This window comes from Mobula birostris, chromosome 32 (assembly GCF_030028105.1).
Source record: "Mobula birostris isolate sMobBir1 chromosome 32, sMobBir1.hap1, whole genome shotgun sequence".
Classification (NCBI taxonomy): Eukaryota; Metazoa; Chordata; class Chondrichthyes; order Myliobatiformes; family Myliobatidae; genus Mobula; species Mobula birostris.
The window spans coordinates 21146135-21171705 of NC_092401.1; the positions used below are offsets into that span (position 1 = coordinate 21146135).

The window sequence follows — 25571 nt, forward strand, 5'->3', positions numbered from 1 at the left end:
CTTTCGAAAGGAATAAATAGTCAACGTTTTGGGCCAAGACCCTTCATCATCTTTTAATTTCTTTCCCTAGATGCTGCCTGATCTGAGTTCCTCCAGCATTTGGTATGTATTACTCAGGATTTCCAGTATCTGCAGAATCTCGTGTCCACGGAAAGGGATTGTTGAATGGTTTCAACCCAAAGCACTGACAATTCCTTTCTTCCCACAGATGCTGCTCAACCTGCCGCGTCCCTCCAGCAGATCTTTTATTTTACTCTTACAAAGAAACCTACTGTCAATATTTTGTTACCTTTATAGAATTCATATATAAAATCTATTTACATAAGCACTAAAAAACTTGAACATCTTGCACAGAAATACAAAAGGCAATGCCACTATAGATGAATGTGGAGAGGATGCTTCCTATCGTGGGCGAGTCCAGGAAGGACATCCCTTTAGAACAGAGATGAGTGGGAATTTCTTTAGCCAGAGGGTGATGAATCTGTGGAATTTACTGCAACAGACAGCTGTGGAGACAGAGTCATTGGGTATATTTAAAGTGGAGGTTGACAGATTCTTGATTTGTAAGGGCATCAAAGGTTATGGGGAGAAGACAGAAGCGTGGGGCTTACAAAGATACTAAATCAGCCATGGAGGAATGGTGGAGTAGAATCAATGGCCTAATTCTGCTCCTATGTCTTATGAATGACTTTGGTCTGTCCTGAAAGCTAATTTTCCACATTTTTTGTCAGTCCGGTGAAATTGCCCCATTGCGGAAGCATCTGCATGTGATAAGCCTGAGGAAGTTCAAACTTATCTTGAAGAGAGTTCCATGATTAAAAAGCAGGTTGTAAAAACTTCGAACAGACAGATTTCCCGTATTGTCAGCATACTTCATTGCCGTCAACGGTGTGTAGAGCATGTTGGTCTGGTACCGAAATACTGGTTGTTCCATTTTCATCACTTTGATGGTCGCCTTGTGAAAAAAGGAAAATTAGTGAAATACAAAAATTATTGATTTAGTCCTGGTCAATGATCACTTTTCCTACTACCTTTATACTGGAACAATTTTAAACCTCTTCCACATGTCAACCATCATTAACTTTTATTTCAGCCTGAGCACACACCCCTCAGCATCAGCGGCTCCACAGTGGAGAGAGTGGAAAACATCAAGTTCCTTGGGGTGCAGATCTCGGACAATCTCACCTGGTCCAGGAACACCACTGGGATTGTGAAACAGGCCCAGCAGAGATTGCACTTTCTGAGGAAGCTTAAACAAGCATCACTCCCCACTAACATCTTAACTACATTCTACAGAGGCGTGGTTGAGAGTGTGCTGACCTTTTTCATCACAACCTGGTACTCCAGCTGCAGTGCTGTCAACAAAATCCTTGCAGAGGGTGGTTAGGGGAGCAGAGAAGGTTATTGGGGTCTCCCTACCTTCTGTCCAGGACCTCTTTCAGAGTCAATGCCTCCAGAAGACACGGTACATTATTAAAGACCCCTCACACCCTCTCCATGAACTGTTTGTTCTTCTGCCATCAGGCAAACATTACAGGAGCATCAAAACTAAAACCACAAGGCTACTAAACAGCTTCCTCCCACAGGCAGTCAGACTGCTAAATAGCTGCTCTACCTGACTCTGCTTTGGACACTTCTAACTTGCACTGGACACCCATAACTGATATAAGTGATATGTGGCTGTTGTGTTTTATTATTTATTGTTATGTTTATTATTTAGTGTTGTGTTTGTCATGTTATGATTGCACTGCCCCTGAGAAACGCTGTCTCATTCTGCCCTGCAGAGCTGATGTATGGTTAGAATGACGATAAAGTTTTTTGAATCTTGAATCTTTGAAAACAATGAGGTAGTTCTTCTGAAAACTCAGCAGGTCAGGCAGTGATAGAAAAGGAGCGTAATGTTTCAGTTATAAAACTTTTTCAGAACTGCCCAAGGGTCTCAAGCCTGAAACATTAATTAATTCCTTGGGTTATAAGCCTGGTAACTAACCAGAGCTAGGTTTAGGCTCCAAACCACCAGGGGGTCAGGAACATGAGCAGGTTTGCAGCCAAAGTCAAGGCTCCCTTAATTCTTTGGGTTGACAGGAAAATTGATAATGCTACTACGTATCAAAAAAAATAATGTTTGAATAATGAGTAACATTGGTCCAGAAAGTGTTAGCCCAACACTACCAGCCAGTTTTACTCATTTTGAAAATATTTTGATTTGCCCATTTAAAACTTAAATATTAGAGGCATAAAATGAGCTGTTTAAATATTCCACCACTAACAGCCACACACAATGCCCTTTCACCTTCTCCCTTCCCACCCGAGCCCCATTTCGCGAGTGAAGCAACGACGGCTGTATACATCTGCTTGAGAATCCTGTAGTCCGCTCTGCAACGGGGAGAGTTAAGTGAATTCAGGTAATACAAGTATAAAACTTGGTGCTTAATAGTCAGCACGTTGGTTGTCAGCCCTTCTGCATAGTTTTTGTAAACTCTGTATTTCTTCCTGTAAATGCCCACAAGGAAATGAATCTGCAGGTAGTATATGGTAGCATATAGACACTACCTTAACTTTGCGCATGGACACGTTTTCATGCTGTATCCCTCTATCACCTGCTCCTACTACACTCTGAAATCGGTGGCATGGCGGTTCGCACAACGCTATTACAGCTTGGGCCGTGGAAGTTCAGAGTTCAATTCTACGCTTGTAAGTATTTCCCGTGAGCTCCGGGTGCTCCAGTTTCCTCCCACAGTCCAAAGACTTGCTGGTTAGTTTAATTGGTCATTGTAAATTAACCTATGATTAGGCTAAGGTTAAAGAGGTGAGCTGCTGGGCATACAGTTTGCTGGGCTGTAAGGTTGTTAAGCCAGAGGCGGTAGTGGGAACAAGCTTCCACTACCTGTTAAATGCTTCCAATGGTGTGCGCCTCAAATAGCCTCTGACAACCAAGTCCAGCTCCTGGCCTTCACGTGTGGCTTGGCTACTAACCCCAGGGGAACCATTTCTACTGACAGGAGAAGGGGCAAAGGCAGGTTACTAGCACCTTAAAACCAGTCGCTTTGGCAGTTAGGGCTTGTCAGCTGTGGTTGGCAGCTCATCTAGGAGAAGGAAAACTCTGATCTCAAACCTCTGCTGTCTTGTGGCTATACCCACTCATGGGGAAGACTTTGGGAGTAAGCCCCAAGGGAAAAATCTGGAGCAGTCCTACATTGAGTTCAACACTGTTTCGCAACTCCAGTGGCGCTGCTGGTACCGAACTGTATCAGTCTCTGCCGTTCCTTTGGGTTCATCAGATGTGTGGAGAGGGGGAGTTTGCAACATGGGCAACAGCTTGTTCTCCATATCGTACTTCCCTGGTTTGCGTACTCCACAGCTTGGACACAATATCCATGGTTAATCCATGGCCCTCACCTCTGGGCTGCATCTCTAAATAAAGTAAATTTTTAATTAACTTTTCCTACCACTGTAAGAAGTAGTTGAGTTGAAACATTAACCTAGAGTAGATGCTGATTTTCTTTCCTCACCAATATTATTTTTGGATTTTCAACCTCTGCAGTATTTCACTTTTGTGTATGTACCCAACTTTAATTTTCACCTTGATTAACATAGGAAAGTTAATGGGGATATCATGGTGAATTAAGATGTTTTCTCTATGTAATTATGATGAATAATATTTGCTGAAAGGAGACATTAAACTATTTCAAATACTCTTTTTCTAAGCATTTGCTAAAATGAGGATGATTTGCTTCCATGCTCTGAATTTGTGGGGATATTGTACTCTTCTTCCCCGCACCCCAGAAGGCTTTAAGAAACTCTTCGAAGTTTTTCTCCTGTTAAGTTCTTTGATCTGACAGGTTCAGTGCAGAAGATGTCGCAAATGTCTGTCAGAACAATACAACCTGTCCGTCTGAATTCATCTCAGTGCCAAAGGCATTGGCCTGGGGGTGGCTACGACTTGATACTCGGCACACAGAGTAGCAGGGCCAGATAGTCCCTGCAGCATATAATGACACGAATGAGGAGGTGGAAGGGTGGGTTATTTTGAGGATGACACGAAGGTTGGTAGTGTGGTTGGTGTAGAAGATTGTCATAGGTTACAACGGGACATTGACAGGATACAAAATTGGCCAGATGGAGTTCAATCTGTAAAAGTGTGAAGTAGTACACTTTAAATGGTCAAACTTGAAGGCAGAGTTAGAAGGTTAATGGCAGGATTTGTAGCAATACACACACAAAATGCTGGAGGAACTCGGCAGTTCAGACAGCATCTACGGAAATGAATAAACAGTCAACATTTCGGGCCGAGACCCTTGATCAGGGCTGGAAAGGAGGAGGGAAGATGCCAGAATAAAAAGGGCAGGAGGCTAGCTGGAAGCTAATAGGTAACCCCAGGCGGGTGGGAAAGGTTAAAGGGCTGGAGAAGGAGGAATCCGGGAGGAGAGTGGACCGTAGGAGAAGGGGACCCAGGGGAAGTTATAGGCAGGTGAGAAGATGTAAGAGGCCAGAGTGGGGAGTAGAGGAAGAGGAAGGTGGTGAATGGAGAAATTGATATTCATGCCATCAGCTTGGAAGTTCTCCATACTGAATATAGGGTGTTGCTTCTCTACCATAAGGGTGATCTCATCTTGGCCCAGAAGGAGCCCGTGGGCCGACATGGGAATGGGGTTGGGAATCGGAACTTAAATGTTTGGCCATTGGGAAGTTCCACTTCTGGCGGATGGAGTGGAGGTGCTCAACGAAGCGTTTCCCCCAGTTTACAATGGGTCTCACCATTGTAGATGAGGCCACATCAGGAGCACCGGAGACAACAGACGGCCCCGGCAGCTTCACAGGTGAAGTGTTGCCTCACCTGGAAGCATTGTTTGGGGCCCTGAATGGAGGGTGAGGGAGGAGGCGATGGGGAGGTGTGGCACTTAGGGTGCTTGCAGGTACAAGGGCTGGGAGGGAGATTAGTCGGGAGAGACAAGGGAATTACGGAAGGTGCGATCCCTGCAGAATGGGAGGGGGATAAAGATGTGTTTAGTGGTATGATCCCTTTGGAGGTTGCAGAAGTTGCGGAGGCTCATGGGGTTGTAGGCAAGGACAAGAAGAACTCTATCACTGTGGCGGTGGCGGGAAGATGGGGTGAGCGCAGATGTTCGGGGAATGGAGGAGACGTGGGCAAGGGCAGCAGCAATAGTGGAGAGAGGGAAACCCTATCCTTTGAAGGAGGAGGACATCTCAGATGTCCTGGGGAGGAAAACCACATCCTGGGAACAATTGTGGTGGAGGTGACAGAAATGAGAAAAGGGAATAGCATTTTTTTTTACAGGAGATAGGGTGGGAAGAAATATCGTCAAAATAACCATGGAAATCGGTAAGTTTATTAAAGATGTCAGTAGAAGTTTGTCTCCAGAGATGGAGACAGATGAAGAAAGGGGAGGGAGAGGTCAGAAATGGACCAAATGAATTTAAGGGCAAGGTGGAAGCTTGATGGAAAGTTGATAAAATTGATGAGCTCAGCATGTGTGATGACGCAGCACCAGTACAGACATTGGTGTAGCGGAGGAAACGTTGGGAAGTATTACTAGAGAAGGCTTGCAACATGAACTGTTCTACAAAGCCAACGAAGAGGCAGGCATAGCTGAGGCCCATGCATGTGCCCATGGCTACCCCTCAAGTCTGGAGACAGTGGGAGGAGAGCGAAGGAAAAATTGTTGAGAGTGAGGACCAGTTCTGCCAGACAAAGGAGGGTAGTGGTGGAGGGGCATTGGGTGGTTCTTGTGTCAAGAAAGAAGTGGAGAGCTTTAAGACCTTCTTGATGAGGGCTTAGAAGTGTATAGGGCTGAATATCCATGGTGGTGAGGGCCAGGGAATTGAAAGTTATGGAGGAGATCAAGAGCATGAGAAGTGTTATGGATGTAGGTAGGAGGGGACTGAACCAAGGGGATAGAACGGAATTGAGGTATGAGGACTTGAGTTCAGTGGGGCAGAGCAGACAGAGACAATAGGCCTACCCAGACAGTGAGGTTGGTGGCTCTTGGGTAGGATGTAGAAGCAAGCAATGCAGGATATGGGAACTATGAGTTTGGTGGCAGTGGATAGGAATTCTCCAGAGTAGATGAGGTCGGTGATAGTGTCAGAGACAGTTTTCTGATGGTGTAGAGTGGAGTCCTCCTCGAGGAGTAGGTATGAGGAGGTGTCTATGAGTTGTCGCCTGGCCTCAACAAGGTATAGGTCTCCCCTTTGTCTGTGGGTTTGATGGTAAGGTTGGGATTGGTGCAGAGAGAGTGGAGGGCAGTGTGTTCAGCATGTGTTTAAGGAGGAGAGATGAGCGCTGAAGTCGAGACATTTGATATCTTGTCAGCAATTCAAGATGAAAAGATCCAGAGTGGGCAGAGAGGGATGTCCAAGAAGAGGAGGACAGTTGAAGACTAGGGAAAGGGTCATCACTGTGGGGAGTAGGAATTCTTGCCAACAAAGTGGGCTCAGAGATAGAGGTGATAGAAGGAGGGCTCGACGTTGTGGCAGGCGCTATACTCACTGAAGGGGAACAAAGGTAAGGCCCTTGCTGAGGACAGAACGTTCTGCCTCAGAGAGGGGAAGGTCAGAGGGAATGGTGAAGACATCGCAGAGACTGGAGCTGGGATTGAAGGGCAAAGGAGAGTTGAAGGCATCAAAGGAAGGGGGAGGGTTGGGGTATTCAGGGAAGGTGGGGTAGGAGTAAGTTGGAGGCTCTGAGGACCCAAGAGGTGACGGTGGGTCCTGAAAGATGTGGGGCTGGAGACTGGTGGTGGGGAAGGGGAACCTGTGGCCCCAGTAGCAACGAGTAAAATCTCAGCCTGGAGGCGCTGGTGGTCAAGGTCCAGGCTGGAGCCAAAGCTCGAAGGTGCACAATTGGCAGTCCAAAGGCATTCGGGGTCGTAGGAACCCGCTCTCCTAGCAGTGTGGAGAAGCAGAGGGATCTTGGGGTCCACGTCCACAGATCCCTCAAAGCTGCCGCAGAAGTTGATGGGATGGAAAAGAAGGCGTGTTGTGTGTTGGCCTTCATTAGTCAGGGGATTACGTTCAAGAGCCATGAGATAATGTTGCAGCTCTGTAAAACTCTGGTTAGACCACAAATGGAGTATTAGAGAGAGTGCAGAGGAGATTTACCAGCATGCTGCCTGGATTAGAGAATGTCTTACAAGTAAAGGTTGGAGGATGAGAGGTGACTCGAGAGAGGTGTCTATAAGATGATGATGAGGGGTATAGATAGAGTGGGCAGCCAACACTTTCTCCCCCCAGGGCAGCAATAGCTAATAACAGAAGACATTTTTAAGGCGAATAGTGGTAAGTAAGTTTAGGGGAGATCCATTTGCCTTTACAGAGAGAGTGGAAGGTGCCTGGAATGCATTGCTAGGAGAGGTGGCAGAGGCTGATGCATGAACAACATTTAAGAGATTCTTAGGTAAGCACATAGATGAAAGAAAAATGGAAGGTTATGGGCAGTGTAGGAGGGTAAACTTAGATTGATCCTGGAATAAGTTAAAAGGTCAGTACTGCATGTCTGGCCAAAGGCCCTGCACTGTGCTGTAATGTTGAATGTTGTACTTTCTAATCCATTTGTATCAATCACTACATAAAGAAATTACCCTGTTTTGACCGAGGCTGTTATGGCTTGGTTTGCCCAATTACTTCAACAGATTTTGCAGTACAATAATCTGTTATGCACTATACAACCCACCCCACCACATTAGCAGATACTCTTACAAATAAAGACCACCAGAACAGAACCAATGAATGTTACAATGGTGAACAGAAAAAGATAAGACTCTTACTCAGAATTAATTGTCTTTAAGAGCAAAACTCTAAGTCTGTAACTTGTTTTGTAACCATTTTTGACAAGACCTTACCTTAGCAATGGAGTCTGGTTTCTGCCCCAGTGTCAGAAAGATGTCATGAGCCGCGGGCAGGTAGACATCTTTGAAGTACTGGATCGTCTCCACGTCCGCTCCTGGAAATTCTGAGCGTGACACTTCCTTCATGAGCTTCATTTCAAATTCTGTGTTCACAGGGCCAGGCTCAATCAGTGAAACACTGGGGTGGGGGGGAGAAAAAAGTATATCTTGAAGTTGGTTGTATGCTTCAGGGAGGAGTACAAGTACATAAACAGTATAGGTTCTTCAGCCCGCAGTGTTGTGCCTACCCTTTAACCCACTTTAAATCAATCTTACCTTTCCCTCCCCCATAGCGCTCTATTTCTCTTTCATCCATGTGCCTTTCTAAGAGTCTCTTAAATATCCCTAATGTTTCTATCTCTACCACCACTCCAGCCAGCACTTTCTATGATCCTGTGTAGAAAATCTACCTCTGATGTCGCACCCCGCCCCACACATACTTTCCTCCAAACACCCTAAACATCATGTGTCACCATTACTGCTCTTGGGAAATAGCTGAGCTCCGGCTGACCACTCCATCTATCCCTCTTGCCATTTTGCACACCTTTATCAAGTCACCTCCCATCCTCCCTTGCTCCAAAGAGAAAAGCCCTATTGTCAACCTATCCTCATAAGACACGCTCTAATCCAGGCAAATCTCTGCACCCTCTCTAAAGCTTCCACATCCTTACTATGATGACGTGACCAGAGCTGAACGTAATATTCCAAGTGTGGTCTCACCAGGGTTTCATAGAACTGCAACATTACCTTGCGAGTCTGAAACTCAATCCCCTGGCCAACTCACCATTCGCCTTTTTAACCACTCCACGACCTGCATGGGAACTTTGAGGGATCTATGGACATGGAGCCTAAGAGCACTCTGTGCCTCTACGCTCCTAAGATCCTGCTATTAACCCTGTAACCCTATTGGAAGTTCGACCTTCCAACGCAACCCACTTCACATTTTTCTCTATTGAACTGCATCTGCCACTTCTCAGCCCAGCTCCACATCCTGTCCACGAGTGTAAGGTAGATTAGCACGCAGCTCTGGCACTGGCGAACAAGTGCCGAGTTGAGAAAGGAGGTTTATTTCAGGAGGTCTGAGCGTGCTCGAGTCAGAGCAATACAGTGGGATTGGGGGAACTGCAGGGCAAGGGGATGTCATAGATAAGTTGCTGGACCCTGGAGGGATGAGCCCACTTGAGGAAAACAAATGAGAAAATCTTCTGATGCTGGAAATCAAGGTAATACACACAAAACGCTGGAAGAACTCAGCAGGCAGTGGAAAAGTGGAAACAGTCGACGTTTTGGGCCGAGACATTGACTGTTTGCTCTGTTTCGTAGGTGCTACTTGGTCTAAGTTCCCTGCAGCATTTTGTGTGTGTCACCTGTGGAAGAACCAGGTTCTCTGTTAGCTGAACGCCTCCCATTGCAATTCAAAAAGGAGGCTATGCTGAGGTAAAAGAAGCTAGTCTAGAACTGTTATTGTAAAGTTCAAAGTAAATTTATTATCAAGGTATGTATATGTTACCATATAATACCCTGAGATTCATTTTCTTGCAGGTGTTCGTAGTAGAAAAAACAAATAAAATCAATGAAAAACTACACAGAAAGACTAACAAGCAACCAATGTGCAAAAGACAAACTGTGCAAATACTACATAAACAAACAAACACTGAGAACATGAGCTGTCGAGTCCTTGAAAGTGAGTTCTCAGGTCGTGGCATCAGTTTAGTGTTGAAGTGAGTGAACTCATCCACACTGCTGCAGGAGTCTGATAGCTGTTCCTGACCCTGGTGGTGTGGGACCCCTACCTCCTTCCCAATGGACGACAGGATTGAAATCCCCTTACCCCAACATAATACATTATTATAACTTCAGTGTCATTTTGCAACAACAAAGTTCCCCACTTGTGCTTGCTCTATTTTTTTCAGGAGCATTCAGTATCAGGTACTTGCAGATCCTGCTTTTACTGTGCTTCCTTGAGCTGAGATCCTGTTAAAGGAAATCATTTAACTGCTTCCCAGACCTTCCAGTACTAAACTCCATTCATTCCCCAGAACCCCAGTATATCACAACAGCTGTTATTTTTATGTGAGTGACAGGGCTGGGGACTGTTATTGTCGCTTTTTTTTTGCTGTGGGTGGAGTGGGGGGGAAGAGGAGTTGATGTCTTTTCTTCCATCAACACCCACGGTCTTTCTGTACTTAATGGTTAGCTGGATAAGACAAATATCAGAGTTGTATTGTACATGCATACTTTGACAATAAAATGATCCTTTGATCCTTTGCAACACACATCAGAGTTGCTGGTGAACGCAGCAGGCCAGGCAGCATCTCTAGGAGGAGGTACAGTCGACGTTTCAGGCCGAGACCCTTCGTCAGGACCAGCAACTTTGATGTGTTTTGCTTGAATTTCCAGCATCTGCAGAATTCCTCTTGTTTGCTTTGATCCTTTGACTACTTTGCTCCCTTTGTACTACTTATTTATATTTTTTATATTTCTTGTAGTAACTTACAGTACTATTTTTGTGTATTGCACTATACCGCTGCTGCAAAATAACAAATTTCTTGACGATACGTCAGTGATAATAAACCTGATTGTGTTTCTCCCATCCCGGTCATTTTCCCTTCTCTTTCCCCTTCTGTCAGAGATAAACATTTGAGAGGACATACCACCAGGGTCAATGACAACTTCTATCCCATGTTATAAGATTACAGAACAGTCAACCTAGTAGGAGAATGAACTCCTGATCACTGTCTACCTCGGCACGGCCTTTGCACCAGGCACTGCACCATATTCTGAATTCAGTTAATGTTTTCCTTTAGTGTCACCTCAATGTGCTTTATGCATGGAATGATGTTGTGCAGAACGTAAAGCTGTCCACTCTAGTAATCTCTGGACTGCTGACTGTGTCACCCATCCGTGAGGGTAAGAATGTGATGATTTGGCAGATGAATACGTGGCTGAGGAACTGGTTCAGGGGGGCAGGGTTTCATATTTCTGGATCATTAGGATCTCTTCTGGGGAAAAAAGGATGGGTTATATCTGATTCCGAGGGGGACCAATATCCTTGTGGGCAGGTTTTCTGGAGCTGTTGGGGAGACCTTAAATGAAATTGGCAGGGGAATAGGAACCAGAGCAAGAGGGCTAAAGCCGGGGCAGTTGGTATACAAGTAATGGCAGTGTGTAGTGACACTGTGAGGAAAGATAGGGAAAAAATTGCAGTCAGTAGGATGAGTTGAAGTGTAACATGGGGGCCAATCGAAAAGGGAAATGAATACAGGATTGAAGGTGTTGTATTTGAACGTATGCAGTACATGGAATAAGGTAGATGATCTTGTAACGCAGTTGGAGATTGGCAGGTACAATATTGTAGGCATCATGGAGTCGTGGCTGAAAGAAGATCATAATTGGGAGCTTAACATCCGATGATAGACATTGTATCAGATGGACAGACATGTAGGCAGAGGGGATGAGGCGGCTCTTTGCTTAAAAAGAGAAGTCAAATCATTAGAAAGATGTAACACAGGATTGGAAGATGTAGAATCCTTGTGGTAGAGATAAGGAAATGCAGGGGTAAAAAGGCAATGTTGCAATAGTCACGGGGAATTTCAATATGCAGGTAGATGGGAAAATCAGGTTGGTGCGAGAGATCTGTAGAAAGCCTCTGAGATGGCTTTTTAGAGCAGCATGTAGTTGATCCCACTAGCAGAAAGGCAACTCTGGATTGGGTGTTGTGTAATGAATCAGATTTGATTAGGGAGCTTAAGGTAAAGGAACTTTAGAAGGCAGTAGTCAAAATATGATAGAATTCACCCTGAAGTTTGAGGTAGAGAAGATAAGGTCAGATGTATTAGTATTCCAGTCCAATAAAGGGAATTACAGAGGCATGAGAGGGGAGCTGGCCAAAGTTATTTGGAAGAGGACACTAGTAAGGATGAAGGCAGAACAGCATTGGCTGGAACTTCTGGAGGCAATTCAGAAGGTGCAGAATAGATACATCCAAAAGATGATGAAGTTTTCTGAAGGGAGGGTGAGGCAATAGTGGCTGATAAGGAGAGAGTAAAACACAGCATTAAAGCAAAGGAGAGGGCATGGCATTTAGCAAAAATTAGTGGGAAGTTAGAGGATTGTGAAGCTTTAAAAAAAAATAGAAGGCAACTAAAAAGCCATGAGAAGAGAAAAGATGAAACATAATGGTAAGCTAGCCAATAATATAAAAGGGGATACCAAAGGTTTTCTCAGATATACAAAGAGTAAAAGAGAAGAGAGAGTTGATATTGGACTGTTGGTAAATGATGTTAGAGAGGTAGTAATGGGAGACAAAGAAATGGTGATGAGCTTAAGGAATATGTTGTGTCAGTCTTCACTTTGGAAGACACTAGCAATTTGCCAGAATTTCAAGATTGTCAGGGAGCTGAAGTGAGTGTAGTTGCTATTACTAAGAAGAAGGTAGATAAGTCTCCTGGACTACACCCCAGGGTTCTGAAGGAGGTGGTTGAAGAGATTGTGCAGGCATTAGTAATGATCTTTCACAAATTTCTAGATTCTGGAATGGATCTGAAGGACTGGAAAATTGCAAATGTCCCTCCACTCTTCAAGAAGGGAGGGAGGCAGAAGAAAGGAAGTTGTAGGCCTGACTTCAGTGATTGGGAAGATGTTGGGATCCATTATTAAGGATGCAGTTTCAGGGTACTTGGAGGCACAATGATAAAATAGGCCAACTTCAGTATGGTTTCCTTAAGGGGAAATCTTGCATGAAAAATCTGTTGGAATTCTTTGAGGAAATAACAGATTAGGAGAGACAAAGGAGAATCAGTGGATGTTGTTTACTTGGATTTTCAGAAAGCCTTTGACAAGCTGCCACACATGAAGCTGCTTAACAGGATATGAGCCCATGGTATTACAGTAAAGGTACTAGCATGGATAGAAGACTGGCAAAGAGTGGGAATAAAGGGGCCTTTTCTGGTTGGCTAACCGTGACATGTGGTGCTCCGCAAGGGTCATTGTTGGGACCACTTCTTTTCACGTTGTGTGTCAACCATTTGGGTGATGGCTTTGTGGTCATAATTGTGGACAATATGAAGATAGGTGGTGTTGAGGAAGCAGGGAGTCTGCAAAAGGACAAACAGATTGCGGAGAATGGGCAAAGAAGTGACAGATGGAACACAATGTAGAGAAGTGACTGGTCATGCACTTCGGTAGAGGAAATAAAGGCACAGATAATTTTCTAAACAGGGTGGAAATTCAAAAATCAGAGGTTCAAAGGAAGTTGGAAGCCCTTGTGCAGAATTCCCTAAAGGCTAACTTGCAGGTTGCGTCAGCAGTAAGGAAGGTAAATGCAATGTTAACATTAGTTTTGAGAGGACTAGAATATAAGAGCATGGTTGTATGGTGAGGCTTTATAAGACATTGGTAAGACCGCACCTGGAGTACTGTGAGCAGTGTTGGCTCCCTTATCTAAGGAAACGTGCTGGCATCGGAGAGGGTCCAGAGGTGGTTTGCGAGAATGATTCCGGGAATGAAAAGATTAACATATGAGTATTTGATGGCTCTGGGCCTGTACTCCCTGGAGTTTAGAAGAATGAGGGGAGGATCTAATTGAATCCTATCAAATATTGGAAGGCCTTGATAGATATGGAGAGGATGTTTCATATCGTGGGTGAGTCTAGGACCAGAGGGCACAGCCTCAGATTAGAGTACACCCATTTAGAACAGAGGTGAGGAGAAATTTCTTTACCAGAGGGTAGGGAATCTGTAGAATTTATTGCCACAGACAGCTGTGGAGGCCGTCATTGAGTATATTTAAAGCGGAGGTTGATAGGTCAGGGTTTCAAAAGGTAGGGGGAGAAGGCAGAAGACTGAGGTTGAGAGGGATAATAAATCAGCCATAATGAAATGGTAGAGCAGACTCAATGGGCTGAATGGCCTAATTTTGCTCCTGTGTTATGGTCCCTACCTTGATACATGTGACAGTAACTAACCATGGCTTGAACCAGGCTCTGGTCACCCCTAGCCCAGGGGTCTGAAATTTGCAACAGCGGGCCCACAACCAATTGACTGTTGACCATCCATACATCAACTACACAAGTATTTGGCTACAAATAAGATTCACAAACATTTCTTGAAGAAGCCACTGTATGGACTCATGCTGAACAGCTCTGAGCAAACTAAAACTATTCTTGTACACACTGGTAATGATATTCACTTACTGTATATTGAACTTCAAAAGCTGAACGGCAAGACTTTCACAAAATCCCTCCAAGGCAAACTTGGAGGCAGCATAGACATCATTGAATATAATCCCTGGGCAAAAGAAAGAATATTTTATTTGTGAATTTTCAAGACTAAATGACTTTTCAGCTGCAATTTCAATATAGAACTTAAAACAGTAGAGCACAGGGAAGGGCTCTTCAGCCCATAAGGTTGTGCTGAACCAAATAAAAGAAAGTAATCAAATTAATAACATAATTGGCTAACCAAATTTTCTTTCTTTTCAAATCTTTTTATTATTTTTTTCCAAAATAAACACGAGTACATTGAAGTAAACAACACTTACAATGTCTCAAGAAAAAAAATTATACAAAGATTGAAAAAATTTTGTGATTAAAGATAAAACCCCTACTAAGTAAGAAAAGTGGGGAGAAAAGAAAAATCCCATTAGGTGTTCAACGCCAGAGCCCTGTGTCATACATAAAGCTTCTAAAGATAAACATCAAACCGCCAGAAAAAGGCTAACCAAATTTTGGCATCTATTTAGCAGTGACAAGCAAGATGGAACTTCTCCCCCCCAAATATTTCCGCTTTCCTGACACGTGAGCTACAAGAATTCACCAAGGTGCTTTCATGTTCCTGCCTCTGAAGACAGTAGGAAGAGTTTCCTCAACATTCCCACAGGTTCCTATGAAGCTGATGTATCTACTGACACAGACATGGAGAATTGTGTCCCATGACACCTTTCTTAATGCTGCTGCAGGGATCATTTGCATGCTTATACGCAGTCGGGTCCAAAGAAACTAAATCTGAGAAGTACGACAGCGTAACGATAGTTACCTGACCAGCAATCAAAGATCTGCACTATTGTTCAAGAGATACGTGTCAAATCCAACATGGTACTGTGGGACTTTAAACTTGAGTAAATAAGACATAGGACATAGAAGAGTACATCACAGGAACAGGCCATTCGGCCCACAATGTTGTGCTGAACCAACTAAAAAGCAAATCAAAAACACCCAGCCAAACACTAATCCCTCCTACCTACACCATGTCCAGACCCCTCTATCTTCCTTATAAAAATGTGTCTATCCAAACACCTCTTAAAAGACTCTAATGGATTTGCGTCTACCACCAACGAATTCCAGGCACTCACAACTCTCTGAGTAAAAAACTTACTCCTCACATCCCCCTACCCTCATCAATCTCTCTCGTCAAAAAAAACTCAATCAAGCTGATTAGGGACACACAAAGTTGTGCTGCCTAATTAACCCATGGGTATCCAAATGCTCATATATCCTATCCCTAAGAATTTTCTCCAGCAATTTCCCTGCAACTGATGTGAGACTCTCCAGTCTATAGTCTCAGGATCTTCCCTTGTTCCCTTCTTAAGTAGGAGGTACATTAGCCACTCGCCAGTCCGCTGGGACCTTGCCTGTGGCTAGAGAGGACACAGAGATACTGGTCAAGGGCCCAGCAATCTTGTCTCTTGCATCCTTCAATAACCCGAGGTAAATCCCAGCAGGCCCTGGGACTGTGCACTCCCCACATGTGTGAAATGGACTTGCCAGAGAAAAGGTGTTCCCAATTAACACTTCTTAGTTCCTGCCTAATGCCCTCGTAATTTGCCCTACTCCGTCTTAAAACTCTCGCACAAGGACTATACCTATCCTTATCTATAACTATCCTGAAAGAGAAGGAACTGTGGTCATTGTTCCCTAACTGTTCATCGACTGAAAGGTCAGTCACCTGGCCAGGCTCATTACCCAACACCATGTCCAGTACGCTCCCTCCTTTAACTGGACTCTCATATTGATTTAAGAAACCTTCCTGGATATACAGTACTCTGAACCTCTTACACTAAGAAGGTCCCAGTTTATATATAGAAATCAGTATATAAGGAAAATCTTGCCATCTATACAATTATTATGAATCTGCTGATTGCCCTAAGACCCAATCTGGGTCACTAATGATATCTTCAAAAGGTGATTCCTCAGAAAGGCAGCATCCATCGTTAAGGACCCTCACTGTCCGGGACGTGCCCTCTTCTCATTACTACCATCAGGGAGGAGGCACAGGAGACTGAAGCCTCACATTCAATGTTTTAGGAACAGCGTCTTCCTCTCTGCCTTCAGATTTCTGAATGGTCCATGAACACCACCTCACTATTCCTCCTTTTCACTATTTTTTATTGTGAAATGGCTGAACTGTACTGCTACCACAAAACAACAAATTTCACAACTAATGTCAGTGACAATAAAAATAAAAATGAGGGGCGCCAGAGGGAGGTGATGGACAGACGAGAAGAGGTAAGAGGGGAGCCAGAATCTTGATTATTAAGCTGTGTCTTTTGGATTTATCCCGTAACTCACCGAACAGCACGGCCACACTGTTGCATTTCCAAAACTCTAGATCCCAGAATCTGCAGAGTTTGAAAGGCAATTCTGCCAACCATGCACGTGGCTGATCTTTGAAAAAAAAAAGAATAACTTCCATTCCTCTGCCCCCTCACCAAGGTCAGGAGAAGTTTTCTTTTCCGTGCTTTTCCTTTCTGTCGTGTGTTGTTTCTGTGTACGTTGTCGGTATGCTACGTTGGCACCAGAATGTGTGGCAACACTTAACGTGTGTGGCCCGTAGCACATCCTTGGGTTGTGTTGGTTGTTAACACAAATGGTTCATTTCAATGTAGACGTGATTAATATATGACCCTGAATATGATTTGAATGCCTTTCGGGGAAGCAATCCACTAGTCTTACCTGGGCTGGTCTACATGTGTACCACTAATATGGTCAACTAGCAGCTGCCTCCACAGCTCAGGGGGCAATTGGAAATGGGCAATAAATGTCGGCATTGTTAAATTGTTGAATTGCTAAATTGTTGATATCCACATCCCATGAACAAATTTGAAAAAGTACCTTTGAAACTTGCTTTAAGTTGTGGGGCAGAAAGGCCAATAAAGGGAAAAAAAGGAGAGCGTCTTTGGATCAAGTTGATCTCAAAGTTCAAAGTAAATACATTATTTAGTAGATATGCATTTATCACCCTGAGATTAATTTTCCTTGCAGGCATTCACAGGAAAACAAAAAAAAATACAATTAATGAAAAACTCTACAAAGACTGACAAACAATGAGTGTTCAAAAGAAGACAAATTGCAAATATATATATTTCAAAAATAAGTGAATAAATAACATTGACACATGATCAGTGATCTTTAGGGTTGGTTGGGCTTCTGGGCTTTGAGTAACAGAAGGATCCAGACTTGTCGCTCGGGCTGGGTTCTCTTGTCAGGCACGAACCCGTACCCTACCAGGGGTGAGCACGTACCTGCTGTTCAGAGTCTCAAAATCCAAGCAGGGAGAAATTTTAGTGGCTTTGAACCATACCTCACTAAAACACAAATCTGAATATTCTAGCCCATTTCAGAACGCTCACCACAATCAACAAGAGAAATTTATCCATTAATCAGATACCTTGAAGTCCCATCACACTGCTCATCATAACAATGTGACCACTTTTTCTTCTCTTCATATCCGGGATCACTGCCTTGACCATCCGAACAACGCCAAAAAAGTTTGTGTCAAACATGTCCTTGATTTCTTGCATGCTTAGGCTCTCTATGGGGCCAATTTTTCCAACCCCTGCGTTGTTCACTAGACAAATAAAGTCGAAGAATTAATAGTCAAAATTGTTTAGGGCCAGCATGGTAGCACAGCAGTTAGTGTAATGGTATTGCCTTGACAGTGTCAGTGACCCAGATTCAATTACCGCCACTATCTGTAAGGAGTTTGTATGTTCTCCCTGTGACTGCATGGGTTTCCTCCGGGTGCTCCAGTTTCCTCCCACATTCCAAAGATGTACAGGTTAATAGATTAATTGGTCACATGGGTGTAATTAGGAGGTGCGGGCTCATTGGGCTGGCAGGCCCTGTTACAGTGCTGTATCTCCAAGTGAAAAGTTTAAAAATAAGTGACAAATTAATAAAAGTACTGAAAGCAGAACGTGTTCCATTCTAATTTAAAATCGACACACTTCATGTTCCCTGGATGTGGAAATGTGTCAAGTATTATTCATGGGGTAAACATACTTAATTCTGCGGTTGAGGCAATAGAGGCTAATAATCTTGGTCCTGTTTGAAGAATTTGTCTTCAGGTATGGAAGGGGTAAACCCGAGGAAAAGATAACTGTAGGTTAAACCAAAGAGGTGAAAATTATTTATAGAGTCTTTAAAGTTTAATTTTTTAATCTACAGTGCCTCTCTAGCCCTGGTTTCTTTCACATCTGACTTCCTCTAATCAACCTTCACTAGCCTCTGATTCATTTTGTTTACGACTCTCCTCAAAACCTATAGGTCTGATAAATGGAATTGTAGGAATTTAAGGCACAGTGGGTTACTCAGCTCATTGTTCCTCCTGCTCAAAAAGGGAGCATTTGACTGAGTTTGCATCAAGCAGCCCTGGTAACATAAATGTCAATAAGCATCAAGAGGTAAAGAATCCAGCATGGAAACAGGCCAACTTCGTCCTTGCTAACCAAGATGGCCTTCTAATCTAGTTCCGCACACAAAATGCTGGAGGAACTCAGCAGTCAGGCAGCAGTTATACAGCAGAATAAGGAGCCAACATTTCAGGCCGAGACCCTTTTAAACTCAATTGGTCATATTTGGCCTACTTTCTCACCCTCTCCTTTCGATGTATTTGCCCAAGCATCTTTTAAATGTCACGTTTATACCTGCACTGGCAGCTCATTCTATACACCCTCCACATTGCATGAAGAAGTTGCCCCTCACGTCCCTTGTAATTTTATTAATCCCTCACCTTAAACTTTGCCCTCTAGTTTTTGCCCTTTGTCTGGGTAAAGGATTGCATGCATTCACTCCTCTTTGCCCCACATGATTTTATACACCACTATAACATCAACCCTCAGTCTCCTACAATGAATAAATTCCGAGCCTGCCCAACCTCTCCCTGCAACTCGGGGTCTCGAGACCTGGTAACATTGGTCAAAAGGTTGAAGTCATGCTGTCCACAAAGGAAGCTGGTTCCGGTGGCTGGTGGTCAGTCAAGGTCCCAGAACATGTCTGTGCGACCCTTGGCTGCTTCATCAGTGACTTTTCTTCCATCATAAGCTCAAATTTGGGATGATCATGATAATTGCACCATGCTCAGCTCCACTTGTGATTCCACAGCAAAAAGAACAGTCCATGCATGCACATCACAAGACCTAGAAACCTTACAGGGATTGGCTAAAGTAACATTCACACAACAGAATGTCAGACATTGACGGGATGCTAGGGAAGAGAAGTGGACGCTGTTACTATTACAAGGGAGAAGGTGCTCAAAAAGCTGAAAGACCTAAGGGTACATGAGTCACCCAGACCAGATGAACTGCACCCTAGGGTCCTGAAAGAGGTAGCATTAGAAATCGTAGAGGCATTAGCAATGATCTTTCAAAAATCCTTGGACTCTGGCATGTTGCTTTAGGACTGGAAAATTGCAAATGTCACTCCACTCTTTAAAAAAGGAGGAATGCAGCAGGAAGGAAATTACAGACCAGTTAGCCTGACCTCAGTGGTTGGCAAGATGTTGGAATCAATTGTTAAGGATGGGGCGATGGAGTACTTGGTGACACAGGACAAGATAAGACAAAGTCAGCATGGTTTCCTTAAGGGAAAATCTTGCCTGTTTACCTGCTGGAATTCTTTGAGGTGATTACAAGTAGGATAGATAAAAGTGGATGTTGTATATTTGGACTTTCAGAAGTCCTTTGACAAGGTGCCACACATGAGGCTGCTTACCAAATTAAGAGCTACAGAAAGTTACAGGCATGGTTAGAGCATTGGCTGATTGGTTGAGGCAAGCGAGTGGGAATAAAAGGCTCCTTTTCTAGTTGGCTGCCAGTGACTAGTGGTGTTCTGCAGGGGTCACTGTTGGGACTGCTCCCTTTTTATGCTGTATATCAATGATTTAGATGATGGAAAAGATGGCTTTGTTGCAGATAAAACGAAGATTAGTGGAGGGGCAAGTAGTGTTGAGGAAACAGGTAGGCTGCAGAAGGACCTAGACAGATTAGGAGAATGGGCAAGAAAGTGGCAAATGAAATACAATGTTCAAAAATGCATGGTCAGCGCCTTGGTAGTAGAAATAAATGTGCAGACTATTTTCTAAATGGGGAGAAAATCCAAAAATCAGAGTTGGAAAGGGAATTGGGAGTCCTTGTGCAAGACTCCTTAAAGGTTCATTTGCAGATAGAGTCGGAGGTGAGGAAAGCAAATGCAATGTTAGCATTCATTTCAAGATGTCTAGAATACAAGAGCAGGGATGTAATGCTGAGGCTTTATAAGGCACTAGTGAGGCCTCACCTTGAGTATTGTGAACAGTTTTGGGCTCTTCATCTAAGAAAAGTCGTACTGGCATTGGAAAGTGTTCAGAGGAGGTTCACAAGGATGACTCCAGGAATGAAAGTGTTATCATATAAGGTATCATATGAGCTGTGGGTCTGTACTTGCTGGAATTTAGAAGGATGAGGGGGGATCTCATCTCATTTGAATGTTGAAAGGCCTAAACAGAGTAGATGTGGGAAGGATGTTTCCCGTGGTGGGGGAGTCTAGGACAAGAGGTCACATCCTTAGGATAGAGGACATCCATTTAAAACAGAGATGCAGAGAAATTTCTTTAGACGGTGGTAAATTTGTGGAATTGTTGCCACAGGCAGCTGTGGAGACCAAGTCATTGGGTATATTTAAGGCAGAGCTTGATATGTCCTTGATTGGACACGGTATCAAAGGATACGGGGAGAAGGCCGGGAGTGGGGCTGAGGGGGAAAAGAAAAGGATCAGCCATGATTGAATGGCAGAGCAGACTCGATGGGCCAAATGGCCTAATCCTGGTCCTATGTCTTATGGTCTCATGTGCCAGGCAATGCACATTAACAAGAAAAAATTTCACAACACACCCTTGATATTCAGTAGCTTTGCCATCATCCATCAATGTTTTGGCCAGAAATTCAGGCACGTGATGGATAGTGAGGCAGAGCCTGGTACCCTGCAGTCTGTACTTCACCTCTTGGCAAGGCACAAGTCAGTTATGTGATGGAATACTTTCCACTTGCCGGATGAGCTCAGTTCCAACATCCTTCAGGCTCAATAACTTCAAGGACAGAGCACCCTCTGCATTGGTACCCCTCTGTTACAAGTCCATAAGATATAGGAGCAGAATTAGGCCATTCGGCCCACTGAGTGTGCTCCACCATTCTATCATGGCTAATTTACTACCCCTCTCAACACCAGTCATATGCCTTCTCCCTATAGCCTTTGACACACTTTCTTAATCAAGAACATATCAACCACTGCTTTAAATATACCCAATGGCTTTGCCTCCACAGCTATATGTGGAAATTAATTTCACAGATTTACTATCCTCTGGCTAAAGAAGATCCTCATCTCTGTTCTAAAGGGACATCCTTGTATTCTGAGGCTGTGCCCTCGGGTTCTAGACTCCCCCATTACAGGAAACATCCACTCTATCTAAGTCCTTCAATATTCGATAGGTTTCAATGAGATCTGCTCTCGTTCTTCTAAACTCCGGCGACTACAGGCCCAGAGCCATCAAACAGTCTTCATACCTTTCATTCCTGGGATCATTCTTGAGAACCTCCTCTGGACTGTCTCCAAAGCCTATCCTTTCTTAAATAAGGAGCCTCAAACTGCTTGCAAATATATTAGCCATTCCTCCACTACCAATTCCCCCTGTATAAAATGCACCACACTTACTCAAGAGTCAGAACTTACAGCATGGATGCAGGCTCTTCAACCTAACTCGACCATCCTGACCGGGTTGCCTGCCTGATCTAGTCCCATTTGCCTGCGTTTGCTCCACAGCCCTCTAAATCTTTTCTATCTATGTAGTTATCCAAATGTCTTCTAAATGTTCTAATTTTACCCATCTCTATCACTTCCTCTGGCAGCCTGCTCCATACACCCACCGGCCTTGGTGTGGAAAACTGCCACTCTTATCCCTGCTAGCATCTTAAGTGCTACCTTTGGCCATTCACCTCCGTTCAGGGCCCCAAACAGTCCTTCTGGGTGAGGCAACACTCCACCTGCGAATCTGCTGGGGATGTCTTATTGCGTACGGTGCTCCCGATGCGGCCTCCTCTACGCTAGTGAGGGACCACTCCATCCGCCCAAAGCGGTTCCTCCTCGGAGGCCAAACATTTCAATTCCCGTTCCCGTTCCGACATCTCGGTCCACGGCCTCCTCTTGTGCCACGATGAAGCCACCCTCCCGGTGGAGGAGTAACACTTTGTATTCCGTCTGGGTAGCTTCTAGTTGGATGGCATGAATATAGATTTCTCCTTCCTGTAAAAAAATAATTCCCTCCCTTCTTCCCTCTTCTCACCCGCCTATCAGCTCCCCTGGGTCCCCTCCTCCTTCCCTTTCTTCTGTGGTCCTCTCTCCTCTTCTATCAGATTACTTCACCTTTCACCTTCCAGCTTCCCCTCCCCCACATTTTATTCTGGTGTCTTCCCCCTTCCTTTCCAGTCCTGATGAAGGGTCTTGGCCTGAAACATTGATTGTTTATTCATTTCCATAGATGCTGCCTGGCCTGCTGAGTTCCTCCAGCATTTTGTGTGTGTTCTTCAGTGATTGCTATATTATTGTCATACGTAGCAAGGTACAGTGAATAGCATGTCTTGCATACTGTTTATACAGTTCAATCATTACAGTGCACTGAGCTAGAATAAGGTAAAACAATAACAATGCAGTTATCGTAACAATACAGTGGTTGGAAAGTTGTTGGAATCAATTGTCAGGGATGAGATTACGGAGTACCTGTCCTCTTAGAACAGAGATGCGGAGAATTTACTTTAGTCAGAGGGTGGTAAATCTGTGGAATTTGTTGCCACAAGCAGGTGTGGAGGCCAAGTCATTGGGTGTATTTAAGGCAGAGATAGATAGGTTCTTGATTAGCCAGGGCATCAAAGGGTATGGGGAGAAGGCAGGGGAGTGGGGATGACTGGAAGAATTGGATCAGCCCATGATTGAATGGCGGGGCAGACTTGATGGGCAGAATGGCCTATTTCCGCTCCTATATCTTATGGTCTTATAAAGTGTAAAAGGTTCATTCTAAATCCTTCCCCTCACTTTGAATCTATGCCCTCTAGTTTTAGACTCCACTACCCTTGGGAAAAGACCGACCTTTCACCTTATCCCTGCTCCTCGTGATTCTATATGTCTTTATAAACTTTATAATGATCCTATGAGCACTACCTCATTATTTTTGCATTACTTATTTTTAATATGCATTTCTTATTGCCATTTATAGTATCATTTATGTATTTCACAGTACTGCTGCCACAAAGCAGCAAATTTTGTGTCGTACTCTATGTCAGTGTTAATAAACCTGATTCTGACTCTTACACTCCAGGGGAAAAGCCCCAGACTCTCCAGTGTTAGCAAGTATACCTCAAACTCTAAAATTTCTCCCAAATAGGCTGGACACAGGAAGTCCATAGGTGCAAGGGAACAACATTCCCTGAAATTTGCGTCCCATTGTAATGTGGAAATAGATCACCGATTCCTCATTGTCACCGAGTGTGCATAATGGACCTCCCTCAGCAATTAGCACTGTGGGATCTTCATCACGACTGCAGCAGGTCACTATCATTTTCTCAAGGGGGAATACTGTTGGACAATACATCCAGACACTGCCAGAGCCACTCAATCCCAAAATGTATATGTTTTGTTTAAAAATTGCCTTACTCCCAGTGCCCATCTCTGTCTGTTAACTTGTGGGTTATAGCTTACCAAGCTTTCAGGTTTTAATACAGATCCTCCTCAGTTTACAACAGCCTGACCTATGTATATTCTGTTCTTATATATGAACAAATACTTAGGATTTGGTAGCTGCAGCAGGGCTGCAGGCATCTTCTGCCACATGGGAGCTCAGTTCGTAGCTGCACTTCTGATTTCCAAACTACTCCGGTAACGAACGGTTCATTGATAAAAGGTCCCTACTATAACCTCAAAAGGATCTGTAATGTGATGTGTTTGTTTTAATTTAAACACACCCCGTTCCAGGCTCAGTGAAATGAAGCTTCTTAATTCCCTTCCCACACCCTTTGCAGATCAACTTAAACCTAGGTGTTCCTGCTGAGGGACTGGAGGGTTTGAATTACAAGGAGAGATTCCTAGGCTGAGCAATACACACACAAAATGCTGGAGGAACTCAAAGTCATGCAGGATCTGTGGAGGGAAATCCCTGTCCACCACAAAGGCGGATCTCCTGGTGGCAACCCATTTCAATTCAATTTCCCATTCCCAAACTAACGTGCCTGTCCATGGCCTCCTCTACTGCCACGAGGAGACCAAACTCAGTTTGGAGGAGTAACAGCTCATAATTGGTCTGGTTAGCCTCCAACCTGATGGCATGAACATCGGTTTCTCCAACTTTCGGTAATTTCTCTACCCTCCCTCTTTTTCTGCCCCCTACTTTGGTTACCCTCTCACTCCTTCTCTTATCCTCACCTATCCATCACCTTCTTTTGGCTCCTCTCCTCCTTCGCTTTCTCCATGGTCTACTCTCCTCAACTATTAGATTCCTTTTTCACCAGACTTTTACCTCTTCCACCTATCACCTTCCAGTTTCTTACTTCATCTTCCCTCCTCCACCCACCAACATTCCCCCTCATCTATTATTGCCATCTTGTACTCTACCCCATCCACCCACCTGTGTATCTGGCTTCTTCCTCCTTCCTCTCAAGTGCTGATGAAGAGCCTCAGCGTGAAGCGCCTACTGTTTCCCCCTCCATAGATGCTGCCTGACGTGCTGAGTTCCTCCAGAATTGTGTGTGTTGCTCAACATTTCCAGCAAATGCAGAATTTCATGTGTTTATGATCTGCATAGGCTGTGAGTGTAAGAGGCCTTATAAAGTGATGACGTTATAGAAGTTTTTAAAATTATGAAGGAAATAGATAACGGAAGTATGTTGAGCTCCTATGAATAAAATTTCAAATTACTCATTGCAAGCAAATATCTCGTGATGACTAAAGTTACATTTCCCTGCACAAAAATTAATGCTATGAGCTTCACCCTGCAATTTCAGAGGAGAAGCAACAGTCAGACGTATTGGTACTACAGTAGAGTAAAGGGAATTACAGAGGCATGAGAGATGAGCTGGCCAAAGTTGATTGGAAGGGGACACTAGCAGGGATGGTGGCAGAGCAGCAATGGCCGGAGTTTCCAGGAGCAATTCGGAAGGCACAGGAGAGATACCCAAAAAGGTAGTAGTATTTGAAGGGAAAGATGACACAACTGTGGCTGACAAGGGAAATCAAAGTCAACATAAAAGCAAAAGAGAGGGCATAATATAGAGCAAAAATTAGTGGGAAGTTAGAGGATGGGAAACAAACAGAAGGCAACTAAAAAGCCATAAGGATTGAAAAGATGAAATATGAAGTTAAGCTTGCC

General features: G+C 44.1%; 1 protein-coding gene across 1 annotated transcript in view; it reads right to left on the bottom strand.

The window, feature by feature from the left end:
* Nucleotides 1–727: 727 nt before the first annotated feature.
* rdh8a (retinol dehydrogenase 8a) overlaps nucleotides 728–25571 on the bottom strand; it is a 56183-nt gene continuing 31339 nt past the window's right edge. Inside the window, exons 4-7 of the mRNA XM_072248162.1 lie at nucleotides 17574–17753; nucleotides 14102–14195; nucleotides 7863–8046; nucleotides 728–955 (exon numbers count right to left, since the gene is read on the bottom strand). Of these exons, the coding sequence (XP_072104263.1) occupies nucleotides 728–955; nucleotides 7863–8046; nucleotides 14102–14195; nucleotides 17574–17753 (686 nt within the window). The remainder of the gene's footprint in view (nucleotides 956–7862; nucleotides 8047–14101; nucleotides 14196–17573; nucleotides 17754–25571) is intronic.